At 27.8% G+C, this 20,439-nt stretch overlaps 1 protein-coding gene across 5 annotated transcripts in view; it reads left to right on the top strand.

Annotated features, from left to right (window-relative positions):
* LOC117167784 (receptor-type guanylate cyclase Gyc76C-like) overlaps positions 1 to 20,439 on the top strand; it is a 96,066-nt gene that overhangs the window by 40,353 nt on the left and 35,274 nt on the right. For 3 of the 5 annotated variants that reach the window (XM_033352962.1, XM_033352963.1, XM_033352965.1), the window contains exons 2-4: positions 2,130 to 2,227; positions 2,312 to 2,537; positions 18,731 to 20,129. In XM_033352962.1, coding sequence (XP_033208853.1) covers positions 2,130 to 2,227; positions 2,312 to 2,537; positions 18,731 to 20,129 — 1,723 coding nt within the window. Of the gene's footprint in view, positions 1 to 2,129; positions 2,228 to 2,311; positions 2,538 to 18,730; positions 20,130 to 20,439 lie in introns of those variants that run through there. The other 2 variants (XM_033352966.1, XM_033352964.1) reach the window with 2 other exon arrangements.

Raw genomic sequence — 20,439 nt, forward strand, 5'->3', positions numbered from 1 at the left:
GTAAGGAACAAATCTCTCACTGGAAGTTGTCTCAACTTTAAAGTTCACTCGATACTTTTCTTCGCCGAAGCTAAAAAAACGTGCTCACCGTCAGGTCTCCATGTGCAATTAATTATTATTAAACAATGAACATTTTTAACTTTTTTCTTCACTTAGTAGGCATCCCTAGGGTATAGTACGTATGTATACCAAATTTCAAATAGTTTCAATAATATTTGTCTGAGTGGAGACGATTTATGTTTTAAAACATAATTGAATTCGGCGAAATTTTTTCATAGCTTTTTCAATTTTAAATAAAAACGAATTTGAAGCAGAATATAATGGTTTATCCTAAAAATAAAAAAGATAATATTTCTTAATAAAAAATAGTTAAATTCAATCGAAAAATATAAATTTTCAACCAAAAATTCAACTTTTAAACCACAGAGATGAATTTGTGATATACGTATATCTATTTTTAACCGAATAGTTGAATTTTTAACTATGAAATAGCCATTTTGAGCAAACCAAAAATTAAACAACAAAATAGTTAAATTTTTAAGCAAAAAGTAAAATTTTTTAACCAAATACTTAAATTTGACGAAAATCTGGGACTGTTTATTTATATATTGCAAAATAAACTAAAAATTTTATTTTTAGTCTATTTTTGAATTTTATATTATTACCATTCATAAAACGCATTAGTATTGGGACAAAAGTATTTTTATTGTCTTTTTTTATTATTAAAAAAATGCGCATCTTGTTGCCAGAAAAATTATTATTCAACATTTTATTGAAACTTGCGTCGTTTTTCCGAAAAGTATTTATTTTTTTATTTTTAATATATTTTTATATACAGAGTTTATAACAAACTTGTAGCTATTTTTTAATTGTACAACTTTTGTCTTTTAATTGCTTTCGTCTCTTGTGTCGTTTTGTCAACAATTTAATTTTTTTATTTTGAATGTTATTTTTTAAGATAGAAACAAAAATTTCGTGTCCTATAAAAAATCATTCATGACCAATTTAAATGAGTTTTCGCTATTTTTTGGAATCGCCACTTTTGTCTATTTATTTTCTTCGTAGTTTGTGTCGTTTTTCCAAAAATTTAATTTTTTTATTCTTAATGTTATTTTTGACAAAACTACGCGTCGTGTCGAAAATTTATTAATGACAAATTTGTAGATATTTACGGAGGGCACAATTTTATTTAATTTATTTCTTTTGTTTCTTGTACAGTTTGACCGCAAAATGGAATTTTTTATTTTTTCCTTATTTTTGTATGATAAAAATTCATATTTTCAACTTTTCGCCAAAATTACAAAAGTTGTTATGATAATCTTTTCGAGCTTTCAAAAAGCAACTTTTTTATTATCTTGTCTTAGTTTTATATCATGCGCAATAATTTTTAACAAAATATTTGACTTTTCAACAAAATACTAAAATTTGTAACCAAAAATTCACTATCTAAATTTTTAATGAACAAACTTAATCCTTAATTTTTAAAAACTAATTGAAAGGAAAATGTAATAGGTTACATGTAAAATAAAAAGATTATTATTTGATTTAAAAATATTTAAATTCAGGAAAAACGGACGACTTTTCGACAAAATATTAAAATGTTCAACCAAAAAAATAAACCTTTAAACCAATTAGTTTAATTTTTGTCTGAAGAAGATATGTTTCTAAACAAAAATAGATAAGTTAAATTTTCAGTAAAAAACAAGTAAATTCTCAAATTGGAAAAAACGAATTTAATGGACAATATTGTTAATGAATTATTTTAAATCGAGAATAGTTGGATTCATCCAAAAGAGACGAATTTCCAACAGTAAATAGTTCATATTTGTTTACATATTTGTATTGTAATTGTCGCACGTCAACAAAAACTCTTAAAACATTATCAATTAAAAACTCGATAAAATTTAATAATTGCTTCTTTTCATATTTCTTCACATGATTTCATAAGTTCGTTAAAAACAAGTTTTTTATTTATTTAATTAGATATAAATATACACAGCGGTCTATGAGACCTCAGGTCCACGTTACTACAAAAATAAAATTAAGTTCATACTTAAAGGTTAAAAAAAAGTTTTTAAATCAAAAATGAATTTCACTAAACTAAAAAAAAAAATATTTTCTTGTTTCAGGTCAACGATGCGTGGACCTGGATCGATCTTGGCTTTCTTGGTTTTGGCTGCCATCTTAAAGATAGCAGATTCCAATCAATGCCTCACCAAATTGGAAGGTTCTTTTTCAATAAAATTACCGCAAAAAATTGACATAGGAAAATGAATCACCTAAAAATATAAATTATTTTTCCAATTTTTAGATGTGCAGCCAAAACGAGTCATTCATTATGACGCGAAGATACTGAGTATTAATTTTGAAGTATCTCGAAGATTAACTCAGAGACTGAGTACGAGAATAATGAAAATTTTCCTGGAGGAGGTTTTGGGATATCCAGATATCAGGATAATTGAAAACGATGATCTTTTTCGTCCAAATGCCGCCTATTCAAGATTATCCGATAAAATGATATATGCTGGGTCCAAAGTGTAAGTGAAATTGTTTTTTTTTCAATACACGTTAAAATGACGCAAAAGGAAATTTCAATTTGATTTTGAAGCTTTAAAGCTTCACAAAATCAGAAAATTTTATTTTAAGTATTGAGTATTATAATATTACGTCACGCTCGGTCGGTTACATCAAAATCGGTAAGGCTATAACTTGGTAGTACACGGAGAAAAAGGTCTAGTTGGGCCAACTAGATGAATCTAGTTACGCGCGTCTAGTAAATTCAAGACAGAAGTTTCGTTACTCCTACTCAATGTCTTGTAAGCAGTCTAGTAGATTTTACCGATCCATCGTATTATTTCAAATAGTTCCCATAACGAGATGTCTAGTAGCAATGTCCCCCCACCACTCCTGTACTCCCTTCGTTCCTCCCTCCTATACCCTTTACCATCTATATTCTTCTCTAGCCGCTAGCTTGCCTGCCTAATATATTCGGCGTCGTCAGCTCCAGTTTCTTCCAGCCGGTTGCATTTCCGTGTACCGCGCGTTATTCTGACCATTTTCAGAGTTGCGAGAAGCGACGTGCTTTCATTTTTGCTTCTATTTTCGCGTATTAGAATCAGTAACTTCCGTGACGACACAGTGGATAATCTGCTGAACTTGTGGAACCTTTTCTCCTACAAGGCTATATTGCAAGGAACGTAAACTTTGTTTTTCTTCAGTGTCGTCGCCATGTTGTTTTGAAGATGATGCTTCCGGCCGCGTGATTTTTTCGTGAAATATGAAATCATACTTTTGACTAGTGTTTAATAAACGATCTTTACTTTCATTGTATTGCACATATTTTTAAACCTATCCCTAAGATCCTGAAAGCATACTTTTTTTCTAAAGAAAAACTACACGAACCCTATATATCTGGTAAATATTACCAAAAAACTAGTTAAATTATCTAGAACCTTTCATGTAAACCTAACTCAGCGTTTGGTTGATTTTACTAGACAGTTAGATCTACTAGCCATGGAAATGATGGCCGTACTAGATGCGTGGTAACCTATACCTCATGTCTTGTAATTTTAACTATACAGATTTTAACTCGACTGTCTGCCGCGTTTAACTAGACAGCGTGTTGGTTCATATTTTACTAGAATGTCTAGTACGGCTAACCAGTATCCTTGTTAACCCAACTAGAGATTTTTCTCCGTGCAGCGTTCTTAAATTCCCGAGAATTTAAGTTTAGGTTATATAACCGAGAATATGTCAGAATTTAGGAGAATTGAAGAGAATTTAAGAATTTATGATTTTTAACAATATTTTTATTGTTCAGGTTATATCAGCGGTTGAATATAAATTATTTTCTAGGTCAGACATATTCAGGAATTGCACTGTTTCATATACATATTTAAAATTTTCAAATGTATTAGATTATTTCAAACAAACAAAAAAAGTTTTTTCTACTTTAGAAGATAACTCGTTATCAAAATACTGGAATTTTCCAAAAAATAATGGAAATTTTAACATAATAGTTGAATATCCAAGCTGAAAAGACAAATTAACAACGAAAAAGTGTCATAGTTTATATTTTAATAAAAAAATAATGAAATTTATACAAAGAAAAGGATTTAAAAAACAAAAAGACGAATTTTCAACAAATAAAGATTTTTTACTCAAAAATAAATAAAAGCTTATCTAAATTATTGAACCTTCAAACCAGAAGACAAATTTTCTTGATAAAAATTCAATTTTCAAACAAAAAATATGACTGTTCAACAAAAAATTAATTTTACACGAAACTGATGCATTTTTACGCAAAAAAAAGAAATTTCTAATTAAAAAATGATTTTTTTATGACAAAAACGCGAATTTTTAAATAAAAAAGATCAATCTTAAAAAATTAAAAAGTTCCATTTTCTGTTAAAAGTGAATTCTAAGCAAACAAAAAAGAAGTACTTCCACTAAACAGTTTAATTTTCAATCAGATATTAGCCTTTAATAAACAAAATTTCACAATGTATTTTCACTTTGATCCAAGTAGTGGATTTTTTAATTAAAAAAGATTAATTTATAACAAGATAATTAAACTTTTAACCAACGACATAACTTTTCAACTTAAAATATAGATCTTCAACAAAAAAAGTGATTTCTTAACAAAGCGATTCAACCAAATCGTTTAAACAAATTAGTTGAATAATCAAGAAAAAAAGAATGATTTTTAACCAACAAGTTTCTACCAAAAAAATTGAATTTTTAATTAAAAAAAACGAATTTTTCACAAAATAGTTAAATTCTCTACCAAATAGTTGCATTTTTATTAAAAAAAGATCAATTTTATACTAAAACAGATGATTATGCAATAAAAAACAAATTTTTCTATAAGTAAAACTCTCATCCAAAAAAAGAGTTGAATTTTCAACCGAAAAGTTAAAGAAAAAATTCAATTTTCTATTAATTAAAATAAATTCTGATATTCTCATAAATTCTAGAGAGTTCTGAGCCGGTTATATTATTTTGAGAACGTTAACGAGAGTGAGAATATTACCGAGAATTAAACCGAGAAATAAATTCTCTGAGAATCTATGAGAATCTCAGAATTTATTTTAATTAATAAAAAATTGCATTTTTCCGTTTAAAATTCAAATCTTCTTTTGAAAGTTTGTCTTTTTTATTCAAAAGTTTACCTGCTTTAGCAGAAATTAAATCTTTTTTTGATCAAAATGCAAGTTTCTGTTAGAAATTACGCTATTCTGTTTAAAATTCATGTTTTGGTGTTTAAAAATGAACTGAAATATTTTCTGGATGAAAGTTCCACTTATAAAATTTTTTTTTGTTTTTTATTACAAATTCAGCTGTTTTAGTATAAAATCGATATTTTTTGGATAAAAATGCAAATGTCAGAAATTTCCGGAAATTTATAAAAATGTTTAAAACTGCATTCGTAGTCATTTATGGTATATTACCATATTTACAAATAAAATTACCACAAATGGCCAATAATTTCCATACATTTCTGGCAATTTATAGACGTTTTTTTATTTTATTTTGTCTAATTTAGGGTATGTTACCATAAGTTACCTGTAATCATACTATAAACTACCAAAAAATTTGACAAATTTCCGGAAATTTATAAAAATTTTTAAAATTGAGTTTTTGTTTACTTATGGTAAGTTACAATATAGACCTGTAAAATTAAAGTAAATTTTCGAAAATTGCCATTTTTTAATTAAATTTTGGGGAATTCATGGTAAATTATCACAAATTACTTGTAATATTACCAAAAATTTAATAAATTTCCAGAAATTTATAAAAATGTTTAAAATTGAATTTTGTGTAATTTATGGTATGTTACCATAAATTACCTGTAATATTACTATAAATTACCAGAAAATTGACGAAATTTCCGTTAATTTATAAAAATGTTTAAAATTGAATGTTTTGTTATTTGTGGTTAATTATCATATTTACCTGTGAAATTACCCCAAATTAGCTGTAATATAAGGATAAATTAAATAAATTTCTGAAAATTTAGAAAAACATTTAAAATTGAATTTTTTATTATATATGGTATGTTCCCATATTTCCCTGTAAAATTATTGTAAATGGCCGGAAATTTCACTAAATTTCCAGAAATTCATAGACACTTTTAAATTTCATTTTGTGCAATCTATGGTACGTTAACTATAAGTTACCCATAATATTACTATAAATTACCAGAAAATTTGATAAATTTCCGCAAATTTCTAAAAATGTTTAATATTGAATTTTTGGTTATTTATGGTAAGTTACAATATAGACCTGTAAAATGAAAATAAATTTCCGAAAATTTCCATAAATTTCTAGAAATTGATAAGACATTTTTTAATGGAAGTTTGTTTTACATTTTTTTTTAATAGCTGAATTTTCATCCAGAGAAAATTGCAGTTCTTTTTTCAATATCCAAATATTATAATTAAATAATAGAATTGTCAACAATTAATTATTACTTGAGTTTTAGAAATCCTTAAAGCCCTCCGAATTTTTCTGAGCCCCTTCAACTTCTTTAAAATCATTTTTAAAAATTTCAAAATTGACTAACATTAGTTCAAATCTCTTAAAATTCCTAAATTACATCCCTTGAAATCTCTTCAAATTCATTAAAATCTTGTTTTATGAATTTTCAGTAACTCTCTTGACATTCTTTAAAATTACCTAAACTGCCTTAAAATTTGTTGAAATTGTTAAAAATCTCTGGGGAAATCCTAAGATCACTTAGTTGCTGGAAATTTCGGTTATAACCTCAATTACGGCAAATTATAATTTTTTGTGATGGATTACCTAATCGCAAATTTGTCAAATTTCCAACCATAATGAAATAAATGGCTTTTCTTTCTTAAAAGCAAAGGTATATCAAGTTTTTTTTTTACTTAATTTCGCTGAATTTCGCTTTTGGAAAATTTAAATGCATAGATTCGGATTTAGTTAGTGGGCATCGTTCGTAGCGCCTTTTGCGGAAAAGCGTTGAAATATAAGTTTCCGTAGAAATTATATAGAGCTTGTAAAATGAAACAATTTTATTTTAAATATAAGAATCGCGATTTTTGTTATTTAAGATTATAAACAAAATTCTAAAATAGAACAGGTACCAAACGTTAAAACTAAAAAAGTTTCCAAAAGCAATTTGAAAATTCGATGATTTAGAATTCGAAGGAATTGAAACTGTATTATTTCTAATTAAAACCGTGTCAATTTGAAAATTTTCAGACTAAAATTTTTTTTAATGGACAATTTTATTAGAAAGAAGTTGAAATCTTATGATTTCTAGTTCAAAACGTTTAAAATTGAACAATCTTATTGTAAATTGAAGAATCTCCAATCTACATACTTTAAGATTAACATTTCGAAAATATGACAATTTAAAAACTTTTAAAAAGAAATATTTTCACATTAAAATTTTGAAAATTCGCAACAACTTTCTTCTGAAGATGATCCTTTTAGTTATAAATTTTATTCTTTGGTTGAAAATGTAATACTTTTCTTAAAAAGACATCCATTTTGATTCCAAATTGCTTACAGTTCTGATTTTGATTTTTCGGTCTTAGAAAATGAACTGGAATCTTCTTTGGATGAAAACTGAACTTTTTATTTTTTAATTAAGAATTCTTCTACTTGAAGAAATATTTCATCTTTTTATGATGAAAATGCAACTATTTGGTACAAAATTCAACAATTTCCTTAACAAGTAATTCTCGTTGGTTAAAAATTCGTCTTCTTTGATGGAAAATTGAATTTTTTATAAACTTATTCCATGTTTAAAAATTAATATTTTGATTGTAAAAACTCGACTGAAATCTGATTCAACAAAAAATTTTACTTATTTTTTTAAATTTATCTTTTTGATTAAAAACTTGATCTATTTTAGAAGAAGCATAATTTTTTTAAATGAAAATGCATCATTTTGATTAAAGATCATTCTCCTTTGCTTGAGTATCCAACTAATTTGTTTAAAAGACTTTATTGAATCACTTTGTTAAGAATTTTTTTTTTCAAGATTTATATTTTTAGTTAAAAAGTCATTTGTTTAGCAAAAAGTTGAATTATTTTGTTAAAATTAATCCTTTTGGATCGAAACTGAATTTTTTTGAAAGCTTGTGTCGTTGTTTAAAAATGTAACTGTTTAGTCGAAAATATATTTTTTTCTTTAAAATTCATTTTTTAACAGAAAATAGAACTTTTCTGTTTTTTTAAGATCGATCTTTTTTATTTGAAAAGTCGCCTTTTGTGGTAAGGCAATAATTTTTTAGTTTTAAATTTAATTTTTGACTGGTAAAAATAAATCAGTTTCGTACAAAATTAATTTTTTTCTAAAGTTATTTTTTTTTGAAAATTCAATTTTGTAGAGAAAATTTATCTTCTTATTATAATTTTACGATCTTTGGTGTCGGTCTGAGAAGACGGCCGGATATTAACTCCCATATATTACAACGTTACTGAAGGCTGGTGACCTTCTCAGCATGAAAAGAAAAAAAAACCAAGACGACTCTCTTCGGTTCCAGTTCTGCCCCCCCCCCCTCTCTCAGACTGGGTGTTTGGAATGCTAGGGGGTAAATGATCTCAAGGTAAAATAATTGCGTGAAGATATGGACGTGAGGAAACTAGATATTTTTTGTGTTTCTGAAACAAAGAAAAAGGGATGCGAAACCAATGACATAAAGATGGCGTGTTGAAAGGCGGATTTGAAATATGGTCAGCAGTAGAGAGTGAATCACATGGTAGACAAAGATTAGGTCTGATTTTCAATGAAAGAGCGAAGCAGCATCTCTGAGATCATGATTTCGTATCTCCCAGACTGCTGTGGGCGAGAATGAAAGTAGGAATCAGAAGACTATTTATCATAGCATGCTACGCGCCAGTTGATAGTGATCCCAGAGAAGTAAAAGACGCCTTCTAGGACACTTTAAATGACAGAAAAAATATTTGCGAACATGGGAAAAGAAGAATTTTACTAGGAGACATGAACGGATGGGTGGGCATCCAAAGTCAGGATACAGAAAGAGTACTAGGTAATTTTGGGGATCCAAGAACAAACTATAACGGAAATAAATTAGTTGGTCCATGCTTAGAAAGGGGTCTGTTTATTACAAATCAAACAGACGATCCACATGTACACCTGGTCTGAAGGAAATAGCCGTAGTACAATTGAATTTGTTGTTGCGGATGAAAGACTAAAAGAGTTAGTCAAAGATACAAGGGTCATGAGGGGTCCTGAATATAATACTGATCATTACCTTCTGATCTCAAGAATTAACTTAGGTCGGGGATTGAGAAAAAAGAGAACCAAGAAAACAAAACAAACGCGAATCAAAATTAAGAACTTACAGAAACAGGATGTGCGAATAGATTTCCAAAATCAGATAATGGAGAGCACAGATAGGGCAAAATGGGAGAACCGTATAAAAAACAAAGATATAGAGGGTGCCTGTACAATGTTACGGGATATCCTTGTTAGATGTACGATCGAAGTGTGTGGTACCGCAGTTGTAGGAAGAATGTCTGGTGATGCGTGGTGGAAATATGAAATTCAGGCTGCCCCAAAAGCAAAGAGAGAAGCTTACAGGAGAACTTTGAACATCGCAGGTCTTAGCAATAAGGAAAGAAATAGATGTAGAAATGATTATAGACACGAAAACAGGATACTCAAACGATTAGTTAAGAAACGTAAAGATACAATTAGAGCAGAAGAAGAGATGAAAATACAAAACGACTTTGAAAGAAGCAAGAAACTGCTTTATAAAAAAATGAAAGGAAACAAAAGTACAGAATTTGTCACCATGATAAATAGTAGGGGGGAAATGGTATATGATCCAGACGGAACACTAGAGGCTTTCAGAGAATATTTTAGGAGACAATTCGGAGATGAAGCTATATGACACCACAACTGCGATGTTGTACACGATGCGCGAGAAAACTCAATTGAGAAAGTCTGTGTCACTGAGGTTAGGGATATAATTAAGAACTTGAAAAACGGTAAGGCTGCCACATTAGATGATATTAATGCTGAAATGCTCAAACAAGGTTGTGAGTGCATACCACATAGAATGTGCGAATTGATAAATTTATGTTTCGAGATGGGAGACGTCTTAGACAATTCGAAAAAAGCGATTATCATACCAATCTACAAAAGAAAGGGAGATAAAAGCGACTGACATGACTACAGAGGGATTAGCTTATTAACTACCGTAAATAAAATATACTCAAAAATGCTTATTCGTAGGGTAATGAAAATAATAGAAGCAAAGATTTGGGAAGTCCGAAGTGGGCTTATGCCAGGAAGGTTATGTACGGATCAAATGTTTAGCCTAAGGCAAATAACAGAAAAAAGTTTGAGAATGGGAAAAAAAGTTTTCTGAGCATTTGTTGACCTAGAGAAAGCTCTTGACAAGGTAGATAGAAGTAAACTTCGGGAAGTTCTGAAAGAGCATGGAGTCAATGTATGGCACCTACAAGCTTAAAAAATAATATATACGGGTAGCAAAGCGAGTGTAAGGGTGATTGTTAAATTGAGTGACTGTTTCGATATTATTCAAGGAGTTACACAAGGATGCGTTATGTATTCATGGTTATTTATATTATTTATGGACAAGTGTTTAAGAATGGCTCTTTTTAACGAAGAGGGTGTAGATCTCGAAACAGTAAAGGTACGTGGGTTAGCGTTCACAGATGATAATGTTGTTATGGCAGAGTCAATCGAAGACTTACTAAGAATGTTGAATAAACTAGATATAAGCATGAAGAGCATGGGCCTTAAAACTAACACAAATAAAACAAAAACTATGGTTTTCGAAGAAAAGAGTGAGAAAACAGTATGCAATATTTTATTAAATGATGATAGAATTTAACCAGTTGATAAGTTCGTATACCTTGGTAGCTTATTTACTAGGGACGGGAAGATAGATGAGGAATTAGATAGACGAATAAATGAAGGTAAGAAGGTTATTGGTAGAGCAGGTCCCCTTATCAGAAGTAAAAATATATCAAATAAAGCTAAAATGGCAATACATAATTCTATATTTTTACCGACTGTACTAGACGGTAGCGAGACATGAACTTATTAAGAAAAAGACAAGAGTAAAATTAACGCAATTGACATGAGATTCATGCGCATAATATGCGAGAAACCCCTGATGGACAAAGTAAGTAACGAGATAATTCTAAAAGAATGTGATGCAGAAGAGTTGCTAGTAGACACATGGGAAAGAAATCGGTTAAGATGGTTCGGACATGTTGAGAGAATGCCAAATGAACGACTAACGAAACAAGTGTATCAAGGTAAAGTAAATGGCAACGTGCCCACAGGTAGACCGCGGAAAGAATGTTTAGAATGTGTGAATGGGTCCCTAGTTAGAAGAGACATAAGAAGTCACAGAAACACGCGAGCCTGCATGAAAAAATGCATGGACATAAAAGATGCTAGAGAAGTATGCCAGGACAGGAAATTATGGCGGCAAATAGTTAATAAAAAGAGTGTCAGTAGAGTGAATGACGCCTCAAACAAAATACCTTGGCCACTAATGGACCTAAGTGGGGAACCTTATATAACGACTTTGTAAGGATCTTTATTTAGAGTGATTGCTAGAGAGATTGATCAGCAACCTGGGTCGGAGCAGTGTTGCGGAACGAACGTGTTATTTACATAAATAACACGAGAATTCTGGATCAATCTGAAAATTCTCTATCCCTTCCACAGATTACTCCTTTCCACACCGAGTGAGTCACGCCTACCTCGAAAGGGAAATGGCTTAATGGTGTATATATTGAAATATAAACTATGAGACTTTTTCGAAGGGAATTTTTCGTTTTAGGTTGAATATTCAAGTATTCTGTTAAAAAATAAATTCTTTTATTAAGAATTTAAGTATTTTGTTAAAAAGCCATCTTTCATAGTGAAAAATACTTTTTTTTTTTTAAACAAATTAATAAATTTGAAAATTGTGAATTCGTATTTTAAATACTGATTTATTCGGTTTATAAAATATTTTATGTCAAAAGTTTTACAAGATTAAAATGCTAGTATTTGAATATTAATGATGTGAAATAAAAATTATTCAAGGAAAAATCAGAGAATTTTGAAAATGTTCTTGGTTTCGCATTTTTCAACAAGAGGCGCTACAAGCGATGGAAAATAACTAAAACCGAATGATCCGAATTCATGCGTCCAAGTAGGAGTTCTTAAATTCCCGAGAATTTAATTTTATGTTATATAACCGGGAAGATGACAGAATTTAGGAGAGTTGAAAAGAATTAAACAGAATTTAAGAATTTAAGGTTTTTAACAATATTTGTATTGTTCTGGTTATATCAGCGGTTGAATATAAATTATTTTCTAGCTCAGACGTATTCAGGAATTACAGTGTTTCATTACAAATTTTAAATTTTCACATGTGTTAATTTATTTCAAAGAAAAAAAAGGTTTTTCTACTTTAAAAGATAACTCTTTAACAAAATACTGGAATTTTCAACAAAATAATTGAATTTTTAACATAATAGTTTAATATTCAACCTAAAAAGACAAATTGCCAATGAAAGTGTCATAGTTTATATTTGAATCAAAAAAGAATGAAATTTATACAACAAAAGTAAAGAATTTTATAACAAAAAGACGAATTCCAAAAAAATAAAGATTTTTCACTCAAAAAATAAATAAAAGTTTATCAAAATTAATAATCTTTTAAACCAAAAGACAAATTTTTTTACAAAAATTCAGTTTTCAAGCAAAAAATATAACTGTGCATCCAAAAATTAATTTTCTACCAAAGTGATGCATTTTTACGCAAAAAAAAGGAAATTTCAAATTAAAAAATGTTTTTACAAAAAAAACGCGAATTTTTAACTGAAAATTATAAATCTTAAAAAATGGGAAAGTTCCATTTTCTGTTAAAGAAGGAATTCTAAACAAAAAAAAAAGTATTTTTTAATAAACAGTTAAATTTTCCACAGACATAAGTCTTCAATAAAAAATTTCACAATGTAGCTTAACTTTGACCCAAGTAGACGAATTTTCAATTACAAAAGATTAATTTACATCTAGATAATTAAACTTTTATCCAATGAGATATTTTTTTCAATTTAAAATATAAACCTTTAAAAAAAAGTGATTTCTTAAACAAGCGATTCAACCAAATGTTTAAAAAAAAAGTTGAATTATCAAGCAAAGGAGAACGATTTTTAACCAAAAGGTTTCATTTTCATACAAAAAATTTCATTTCTTTGATAACAGATGAAGTTTAAAATCAAAAAAATAAATTTTCAAAAAAATAGTTGAATTTTCTGTTGAAAAAGATTTTAGTCGAGTTTTCACGATCAAACTGAGTTTTTCAACAAAAAATAATTTTTCAGGAGTCTAAAAAAATTTAGGAATTTTAAGAGATTTTAACTAATTTTCGTCAATTTTGAAATTTTGAAAAATGATTTTTAAGAAGTTGAAGGGAGTTCAGAAAAAATCGGAATACTTTAAGGATTTCTAAGAACTCAAGTAATAATTATTTGTTAAAAAATTCTGTTTAATTATAATATTTGATCATTGAAAAAAAACTGAAATATTTTCTGGATGAAAATTCAGCTATTTAAAAAGAATGTAAAACAAACTTCAATTAAAAAATGTCTTATCAATTTCTAGAAATTTACGGAAATTTTCGGAAATTTATTTTCATTTTACAGGTCTATATTGTAACTTACCATAAATAACCAAAAATTCAATTTTAAACATTTTTATAAATTTGCGGAAATTTATTAAATTTTCTGGTAATTTATAGTAATATTACGGGTGACTTATGGTTAACGTACCATAAATTGCACAAAATCAAATTTAAAATTGTCTATGAATTTCAAATCAGAAATTTACGGAATTTTTTGGCTGTTTACGGTAATTTTACATGTAAATTTGGTAATATACCATAAAGTACAAAAAATACAATTTTAAACATTTTTATAAATTTCTGGAAATTTATGAAATTTGTTAGTAATTTATGGTGATATTATAGCTAATTGACGGTAATTTCGCAAGTAAATATGATAACTAACCGCAAATAACAAAAAATTCAATTTTAAACATTTTTATAAATTTCCAGAATTTTAATCAATTTTCTGTTAATTTATAGTAACATACGCTTAATTGCACAAAACCAAATTTAAAAATTCTATAAATTTCCGGAAATGTATGGAAATTTCGCGGCCATTTCTATTAATTTTATAGGTAAATATAGTAACGTACCATAAATTACACAAAATTCAATGTTAAACATTTTTATAAATTTCCGGAAATTTGAAAAAAAATTTATAGTCTTACTTATATTACAGGTGATTTATGATAACTTACTCTAAATTGCCCAAATTGAATTTAAAAATGTATATACGTTTTCATAAATTTATGAAAATTTTTTACCAATTATGGGAATTTTACGTGTAAATATGGTAATATACCATAAATTACCAAGAATTTAATTTGAAACATTTTTATAAATTTCTGGAAATTTATTAAATTTGTTTGGTAATTCATGGTAATATTGCATCTAATTTATGGTAAGTTACCATAAATTGCTCAAAATTAATTTAAAAATGACTATAAATTTCCGGCAAACTTCGAAAATTTTTCAGAATTGTCTGGTAATTTACGATAATTCGATCAATAATATATTGTAACTTTCCATAAATGACCTCAAAATGGTATTATCTGCAACCAAAATTTCCTTACAGTTCTTACGGTGAGTTGGCTGATTAGATTAGATAGGCGACGAAAAAAGCTGAAATCATGCACGTGTCATAAAAATTTAACTTGGGACCAAATAGTTATTTTTCCAACCGTAAATATGAATTTTCAAACAAAAAAAAACAGAATAGTTTTTTGACAAAAAGATAAATTCTGGAAAAGATACAGACTTTCAACAAATTATTATTGAATTTTAAAACCAAACAAGGAATTTTCTACAAAATAGTTAAACTGTTAACCCAAATATATAACTTCTGAAGAAGAATGCTTATTTTCTACTAAAGAATTTAGTCTTACAGCCAATTGTATAATTTTCAAGCAAGAAAAAGACAAATCTTTTAAGAAGTAGTTCAACTGTAAAAAAAGTGTTGATTTTTCAATAAAAAAACAGGTTAATTAAAGTAAAAAAGGCGAATTTTAAATATTTCAATCTTTAACAAAAACAGATAAATCAATAACAAAACAATCGCATTTTCAATTAAAAATATAAATTTTTGAACATTTAGAATAATTGTCTACCAAGAAAGGCGAATTTTCGACTAAATAGTTCAATTTTCAATCAAAAAGATGAGTTTTTAACAAAAAATCTTTAGCAACAACAAAAACGAATTTTCAATAAAAGATTTTAACGTTCAACCCAAAAGTGAATTTTTTACCCAAGAAGAGCATTTTTATAAAAAACGAATATAGGTACATTTTTAACCAAAAGGATGAATTTTAAACTGAAATGAAAAATTCTATAAAAAAATTAGTTAACCAAAAAGTTTATTATTCAAACCAAAAGATGATTTTTTAATCGAAAAAATTAATTTGTTAAAAAAAGGAATATAGTTAAGTTTTCAGCTGACATGAAGAATATTTAACAAAATAATTAATTTTCAACAAAAGAATTTGATTTTTATACCAAAATATGATGTTCTAATGAAGAAGATGTATTTTATATAAAAAAGTATGATTAAATAGTTAACTAAACGAAGAATATTCAATAAAAACATTAATTTTTAATAAAAGAGTTAAGTAGTCAGCCCTAAATATGATTTTTAATCAATATGATTAATTTTGTTAAAACCCATAGTTAAGCTGTTAACTAGGATGAAGGATCTTCAATAAACAAATGAATTTTCAAGAAAAGATTTTAATATTCAACCCTAAAGATGAATTTTTAAATTAAAAAGATTAATTTCATAATAAAGGAGTACAGTTGAATTGTTAACTAAGATAAACAATCTTCAACAAGAACAAATAAATTTTAAACTAAAATGAAGTGTATTTATCAAAAAAATGAATTTTCATCAAATAACTTTAATATTTAACACAAAAGATAATTGTTTTATCAAGATTGATATTATAAAAAGGGAATATAGGTAAAGATATAGGTAAAGATTTTTGTGAAAAGGAAGTATAGTTAAATTCATAACTAAAATAAAGAATTTGCAACTGAAAAGTGAGTTTTCAACAACAGAGTTCAATATTTAACTACAAAAAGTTGTTATTTTTCCTAATAAAGAATAATTTTATAGAAAAAGGAGTGTAGTTAAATTGTCAACTTAAAAAAATAATCTTCAACCTAAAATTAAATTTTCAACAAAAGGGTTTAATATTCATCCCAAAGGATGATTTATTAATCAATATTGATTTTATATCAAAGGAGTTGAATTTTGAAATAAAATTGATAATCTTGAAACAAAAGAATTTATCAAAAAAAGTTCAATATTCAATCCAGCCGATGATTTTTAACCCAGAAAATACGCGACTTCCTCCTCAAATTGGTAACGCATTTTATGGACAGCTCATATGAAATAATTAATTTTAAAGCTTACATTAATTTGACAGAAACATTTTTAACTTTGTAAAACAAAATTCTTTTTTTTTATTATTTAATATACAAAAATTTGAGATTTTTTTAACTTTTGAAGAGTAGCGATTTTTTTTAAATTTTGTATTTAATCTAGTATGTTATAAACAAAAAAGTGCCAAATCCTGAAAAATTTTGTGAACGGAAAAAGTTTTTATATTCAATTACTGAAAGTTATTAAATAATTGATTTTAGAAATAAACTTTATAAACAGTGATTCACATAATGTGATTAGGATTTTACAAATAAAGTTTTTCTTAAAGAACGGGCCTAAAATTATTTAAAAATTACACCCGGGTTTATTTATGCAGTTGATAGCAATCGATGATTGTTTAAATAAATTAATTTAAAAAATGTTCTTTGGGTTAATTTGACGGAAAAATTTGTCTCTTTAACGTAATCAAATTAATATAAACCTCTCGCGATATTTTGAAGAAAGTTGACCAGTAATTTTATTAATAATAAATTTTTATCATCTGGAGTATTTATAAACTCAAAATCGCATCTTTAACCAGGGAATTGATAGATAATTATTTAGCCATAAATTCTTGCTGTCAATTTCTACAGTTGATAACAAATTGATGATTTTTTCAACTAAGTTATTTAACTTTCAACTTTGGCCTTACAATGTATTCCTCTTTTAATAACTACTTTAAATACTACAAGTGATAATTTTTTATAAGAAAACCTAATTAACAAATCCTTTGTGTGTATATTGTCAATCTTTAAACTTTGTTCTTTTCGCGTAATCAACTACTAATAATTAATTTTCAGACTTTTCTTAGACACTTCGATAACGATAAAATATTGTTATTTTTATTAACAATGGAATACAGAAATTGATTTCGTCTCATATATTTGTCAGTAAATTCAGATGGCTTTAATTATAAAAAAATTAATGAATAAAAAAACGAAACTCTTTATTGAACAAATTAAAATATTATGAAACTGAAATTTGACGAAACTAAAAAAATAAAAAAATTTCAAGTGAACTAAATTATTAAACTTCCAAAATTATATAATCGATAATTTACGAACCGAGTTCTCATAATCCGGAAATTTCGTAATTTTTAAGTTTTGGAAATAAGCATTTTTGGTACTTTTCTTTTTTTTCAGAAATTTTCATTTTTCATTTACTTTTTGTTGAAGTAATCAATTTTTCGGTATTTTAAAAATACGACAGAATGAGGACATCCGAAATAATTGAATACTTTCTTAAACAAAAAATATTACTGCTATAACCCATTGTGTGTAAAATTAGTGCAAACAAAAACTCATTTTGGATAATTGCGTAAGAAAAAAATTTAAACAATAGAAAATTGTCTAAACAATTGAAAAATTTCTTAATCGAAATATATTATTCTTAACATTTACTGTATCACGGCTCCTATAAACTAATACATTTTCATGATTTTTAGGGGGAATTTTTTTTTCATTTTTAGAGAAATACTTACCACTTATAATATAATCCCTTATAGAATTTTATATGAAGATAATTGAAAAATATCCCGCCTTTACCATCAATTTCACATGAAACAGCTATTTAACATTTTCCGGGAAATTTTCTGGGTAAAATAATAAAAAATAAATCAATTATTAATGTGCTGAATTTCTGACAATAAAACAGCGAATTCAACAACCAAAATTGGATAACCACCATGAAATTTTTCTATTGTAATTTGAAAAAAAGGGTACAAATTTTCATCAATAAAAGAATTCTGTTTTTATACCAAATTAGTCTTTTTTAATTTATTATTATTATTAAATCACGATAAAAAAACATTGAAAAAAATCACCAACGTTTCTGTACTATCACAACACCCTTATGAAGGCCAGAAAAATTTTAACTGGCACGAACAACAACGAAACCACGATGCTCTTTCGCTGCTGTTCCTGCCATTTTTATTAACAAAAAATTTTGTTTTTAAGGAAAATTTTGATCTTTTTTAAAATTGCAATAGGAACATTTTATGGTGGTTTTCCAAGTTTCGTTCTTGGATTCTTGGTTTTATTTTCAGGAATTCTAAACATTAACTTGATTATTGGACCCTAAATAGGATTTTAAATTTGATTATAATTTGATTTAAATTTCTTAAATTTTTAATAAATTATTATAGACTTTAATTATTAAAATTTACTATCAGAATCCCAGATGTTATGGTAAATATGGAACTATGGATACCACCCCAACTAGATACAATGTCTCTTTTAAATAAATACAACGTTAAAGAAGTTGGTTCAATTGCTCCACCAGGAAGATTTGGATGGTTTGTTCCAGAAAGTCTTGCCAAGCCAGAAGACAACTGGCAGATTTTAACAAAACTAGATTCAGCTTCACGTTTCGTCCTCGATGATGATAACTCTGAAATGATAAAAAGTTCTCTAATTAATCCGAAAACCAATGAATTTTATTGTGAACTCGATTTTTGTCAAAATGGAATGTACATTCCCAAGCAGTGCGAAGATAAGATTAAAAATTGCGCCACGCTTCTCGCTGAAAATCCAGATGTTACCTCATTTGTCAAAAGTCACATCGACCAGCTAAAGTTGTATGTGAAAGTTGCTTGGGTTGGACCAAACCTCAAGAATCTGACAAAACAATTGACAAAGTCAGTTGAAAATATTTCTAACACTTCCAATAAAGCGATAATCATTCTCCACTGGACACCTAGTAAAATAATACCTAATGAGAGAGAATTCGTTTCTATTGAATTTCCCAGATGCGGCACCAAATCCGACAATTTTGGATGTGAATACGAATCTAATAAGTTGATAAAATTAGTTTGGGACCACCTCGAAATTATAGCAAAATTTGCATATGATGCTATAAAAAAAGCAACTTTTACTCGAACCATGTACGAAGATTTGATAAATCGTTACAGATCTCAATCTGATGAAGAAATAGTAGCGTGTGATTGGTTGAGAGATAATTTAAAGTATGCCTTAACTTGGAAACCCAAAAGTGAGACTATGAATAGCCTCATTATAGGTGGCATATTCCCAATGACAGGTGATTTTTATTCTGCCAAATCTATTGTCATTTCAGCAAGAATGGCAAGAGAGGCTATCAATTCAAACAAATCAGTTCTCAGAGATTACAATCTTGAGCTAAGGGCTGGTGATGGCCAATGCAAGTCCGATATGGTAATGAAAACTTACATTGATTACATTATTCATAATATTTATGAAAAATTGATTGGGATTGTTGGTCCAGCATGTTCGGAAACAGTGGAACCTCTAATTGGAGTTTCTAAACACTATAAAAGTGTTATCGTCAGCTATGGTGCTGAAGGATCAAGTTTTAGCGACAGAAGTCGGTATCCTTACTTTTTCAGGACAATTGGGGAAAACCGACAGTACAAGTATGTTTATTTGGACCTTTTCAAGCAATTTGGGTGGAACAGAATTGCAGCATTAACTGCAGATGGTGAAAAATATACGGAGTATTTGTCGTACATGCATGATTTGTTGAGGGACAATGGTATCAGTTTGATTGCTAATATAAAGTTTCCGAAAGAACGAGAATTAGATGTCATCGCTAAGGTATGTATATCATAATCATTTTGATAACTCCGCCTCAAAAAGCATCTCTCGGAATGTGCGTCTGAAACTCAAAAAATCTGGCGATTATCCTTTAAAAGAATACCTCGACTTTTTAGTTGGCCCTTCGATTTTATTACATACTATACGCGGCAAATAGCAGACAGGTACAGTAATAAACACTATATGGTTTAGTTTATAGTTTAAAATTATTTTAAATACACAAACTTTAAAGATACGAGCTCCAAAGGTACGAGTGCTCCACAGATACGAGCATCCCGGCTGCAAAACAGCGAGCGAAATCCCCCCCCCC

The sequence above is a fragment of the Belonocnema kinseyi genome, chromosome 2 (genome assembly GCF_010883055.1).
Source record: "Belonocnema kinseyi isolate 2016_QV_RU_SX_M_011 chromosome 2, B_treatae_v1, whole genome shotgun sequence".
Lineage (NCBI taxonomy): Eukaryota > Metazoa > Arthropoda > Insecta > Hymenoptera > Cynipidae > Belonocnema > Belonocnema kinseyi.